The sequence below is a fragment of the Propithecus coquereli genome, unplaced genomic scaffold (genome assembly GCF_000956105.1).
Source record: "Propithecus coquereli isolate 6110/MARCELLA unplaced genomic scaffold, Pcoq_1.0 Scaffold572, whole genome shotgun sequence".
Lineage (NCBI taxonomy): Eukaryota > Metazoa > Chordata > Mammalia > Primates > Indriidae > Propithecus > Propithecus coquereli.
This window is the reverse complement of record NW_012151641.1, coordinates 500,769-503,597: the sequence shown is the minus strand read 5'-3', so window position 1 is coordinate 503,597 and position 2,829 is coordinate 500,769. Positions and strand designations below refer to the sequence as shown.

Sequence of the window (2,829 nt, the reverse complement as noted above, 5' to 3'; positions counted from 1 at the left end):
CCCACCGGTCCCCGCCCCTTTCTCCCCTTGCGGGTCCCCAGCTCCGGCCCCGCCCCTCTCTCGCCTGCGTCCTGGACCTGGGGGCGGGGACCAGCGAGGGCGTGCGGGGCAGGGATCCGGCGGATCCGCTTGCCCGGGCTCCGGAACCGCCGCTGGTGGCCTCTGGCCCTTGCGGACGGTGCGGCCACCAGGGAGGCGCGGATGGCAGCGCCGGGCTCCGGCCCCGCACTCGAAGGCGAGCAGAAGCCGAGGTGGCGGCACCCGAACCGGCCCGTCCCGCTGCTGGACTGGGGCTGAGGGCGCCGATGGGGGCCGCGCGGGCCGCGCTCTGCGGGGTTTAATTGAGTCCAGACGGGGCCCCTGCGGGGTACTGGGCTGCAGGTCGCCAGCTGGGTGGCATCTGACGCTATCAGATAAATCCGCCACTTTCCTGAGCCCACGGCAGACCCGGGGCCAGGAACTTGAGCCGTCGGTGCCTGGTCTAGGGTTCCGCGCCCCCATGCCTGCTGGCCTCGGCGTCCGCCTTCGCCTCGTGGCCCCCACCCCACGCCCCCTCGCTCCCGTGCGAGGCACCAGGAAGGTGGCCTCAGGGCCTTTGCACAAGATGTCCCCTTTACGCGGCAGGTTGCCCTCTGTGAACTCGTCCCGTATCCCCCAGCACGGCCCGTGCTTCTCCGTCCCCCCGCCCGCGGCCTGCGCCGCTGCCCCACCTCCCCCAGCTGCCCGCCGGGCAGACAGACCCTCGCTCCCCGGACCCCACCGGCTGAGCTTGCGCTGCCGGCTCCAAAGAACCGAGCCGGCTCGGAGCAGGCCACGCAGTCGCCGCCAGGCGGCACCAGGCGGCACCGGTCCCCCCGCTGCAGTCCCAGGCCCCCTGGATGCCGGCGCTGTCCCGCAGTCCCCGGGCCCGCAGGACACGGCTCTGTCCCGCCCGCGGCCGCAGCGCCACCTGAGACCCAGCCCAGCCCAGAGCAGAGACTTCCGTGAGCTCCTAAATCCTTAGGGCGCTAAACTGGAGAAACCCAAGCACAGCTAACGCCATCTCCCGCCCAGTGCTTTTTGGGGGCGTTTGGAGGGGCTTCCTGACCGCCCGAAGTAGAGGGTGGGTGGCGTTCTGACCCCCCAGTGTAGGAGCTTGCATGAAAGGCACCCCGCCCCCCGCCTGCGTGGGAGGGCACGCCCCGCCCACCCGCGCCCACCGGGGTCTCTCATCACCTCTCGACTCATTGCCCGCCACCCTCCTGAGATGGACTGGAGTCCCCGGGTGCTTTCAATTCGCTTCTAGGGCTGTTTCCTCACTCTCCTGATTTGCTTAATTTCCTCCTGGCCTGGCATGATTTCTTTCAGATCCGGGCATATGCTAATTTACATAGCTGGCATCTCCATATTTTCTTCTATGCAAACCATTTTTCAATTAGCAAGTTTCTCTCTCTCTTTGATGCAAAAGTGCTGACAACATTTTTTTTTCTCACCTAAAATCAGAAAGCTCTGCAGATGCGAAGGCTGTTACTATTCACCGAAGCCCTTAATCCATGTGCATGCAGTTGTGCGTGCACACGTGTTGTGTATGTGTTGAGATGTTGGTGGTCACAGCCCGGCTGAGGCGTCCGGGCAGACATCTCTAGGCAGGCTAGCGTGGGCCCAGTTCCTGGTCCTGTTCAGTGTTTTATTTGTCCCTTCTTCATTGTTTGGAGGGAGGACGGAGGCCACTAGAGGTGGCGCCAGGCTGGCAGGCTGCTCTCCGCCCCGGGCAAAGCTTCCCCTGCGTGGGCCCTGTGCCCCGGGGAGGGTGGAGTCAGCCACGCTCTGTGGGTGCTTCACATTTCATTCGGGGGCGTCCCACCCCCTTCCCATACAGCATTGTCCCTGGAGTGGCTCTGCCAAAGTCAGCTTTGGCCAACCAATAGTGTTCCGTCCTGGCCTAGCGTCCTACGCTCACGATGCCTTCGGTGACTGCATCATTCTGAACAAAAGCCAGAAAACCACAAGGAAGTCTACGCGAAGAACTTCAAAGTAGCCCAAACTCCTATGCTGTGTCCTGCCACAGGCGTGCCTGTGTTCACGTGTTGCGGTGCTTTGAACCCTTTTTGTGTACCGTGTGGTGTGCTCGAGTCTGGGAAACAGCCCTGGTGACACAGTGGCAATTAGCAAGTGCCACTAATTAGTGGCTATGACTCGGACCCAGGAGACGGGCTCACGCCCCCACTTCTGGCTCCTGTTTCAGTAATTCATCTCAGGTTTGCCCCTCGCCTCCCCCCACTCTGCCAGGCACCACCCTACAGCCCATGGACGGGAGAAGCCCCCACGGACACCCTCTGCCAGTGGGCATCTCAGAGGACTCCGTGAACCAGTGCCGTGAAGGTCATAGAACATCATGATAACGGTTGAAAAGCAAAGGCACAGAAGGCGTGAAGAAGACAGGGGAGATTGCCAGCTGTCACTCAAAGAAGCAGGACGCCGCCACCTTCTCCCTGGGGATCAGAAACCGGGGAACGCCCATCTGAGCCCAGGCTCCAGCCAGGGAGATGCCTGCTGCTGGTGGCACATCTGCTAGCCCGTCAGCGCCCCCAGAGGTCAGCCTGGGCAGGGCAGGTGGCTGGCACCCGGGAAATCTCCCTGCAAAAATCAGTGAGAAATTTGCTTTGTAAAGTGTTTTGTATACATTCTAGTCTCCAGCTCTTCTAACAGACAACGACCTTAAGTCTGTCCATATTATTCAGACAAAACCAGCAGAAATTTCCTGCTAAGGTGAGACAGAATGTCACCTAAGCAAGAGAAGAGCCACAGCAGGAGAAAAGGTGAATTATCTGCATATGCTAATGATTCTGA

At 61.5% G+C, this 2,829-nt stretch overlaps 1 protein-coding gene across 1 annotated transcript in view; it reads right to left on the bottom strand.

The window, feature by feature from the left end:
- TCERG1L (transcription elongation regulator 1-like) overlaps positions 1–1,227 on the bottom strand; it is a 155,531-nt gene extending 154,304 nt beyond the window's left edge. The window contains exons 1-3 of the mRNA XM_012658111.1: positions 1,200–1,227; positions 761–949; positions 6–328 (exon numbers count right to left, since the gene is read on the bottom strand). Of these exons, the coding sequence (XP_012513565.1) occupies positions 6–328; positions 761–949; positions 1,200–1,227 (540 nt within the window). The remainder of the gene's footprint in view (positions 1–5; positions 329–760; positions 950–1,199) is intronic.
- Positions 1,228–2,829: the final 1,602 nt, after the last annotated feature.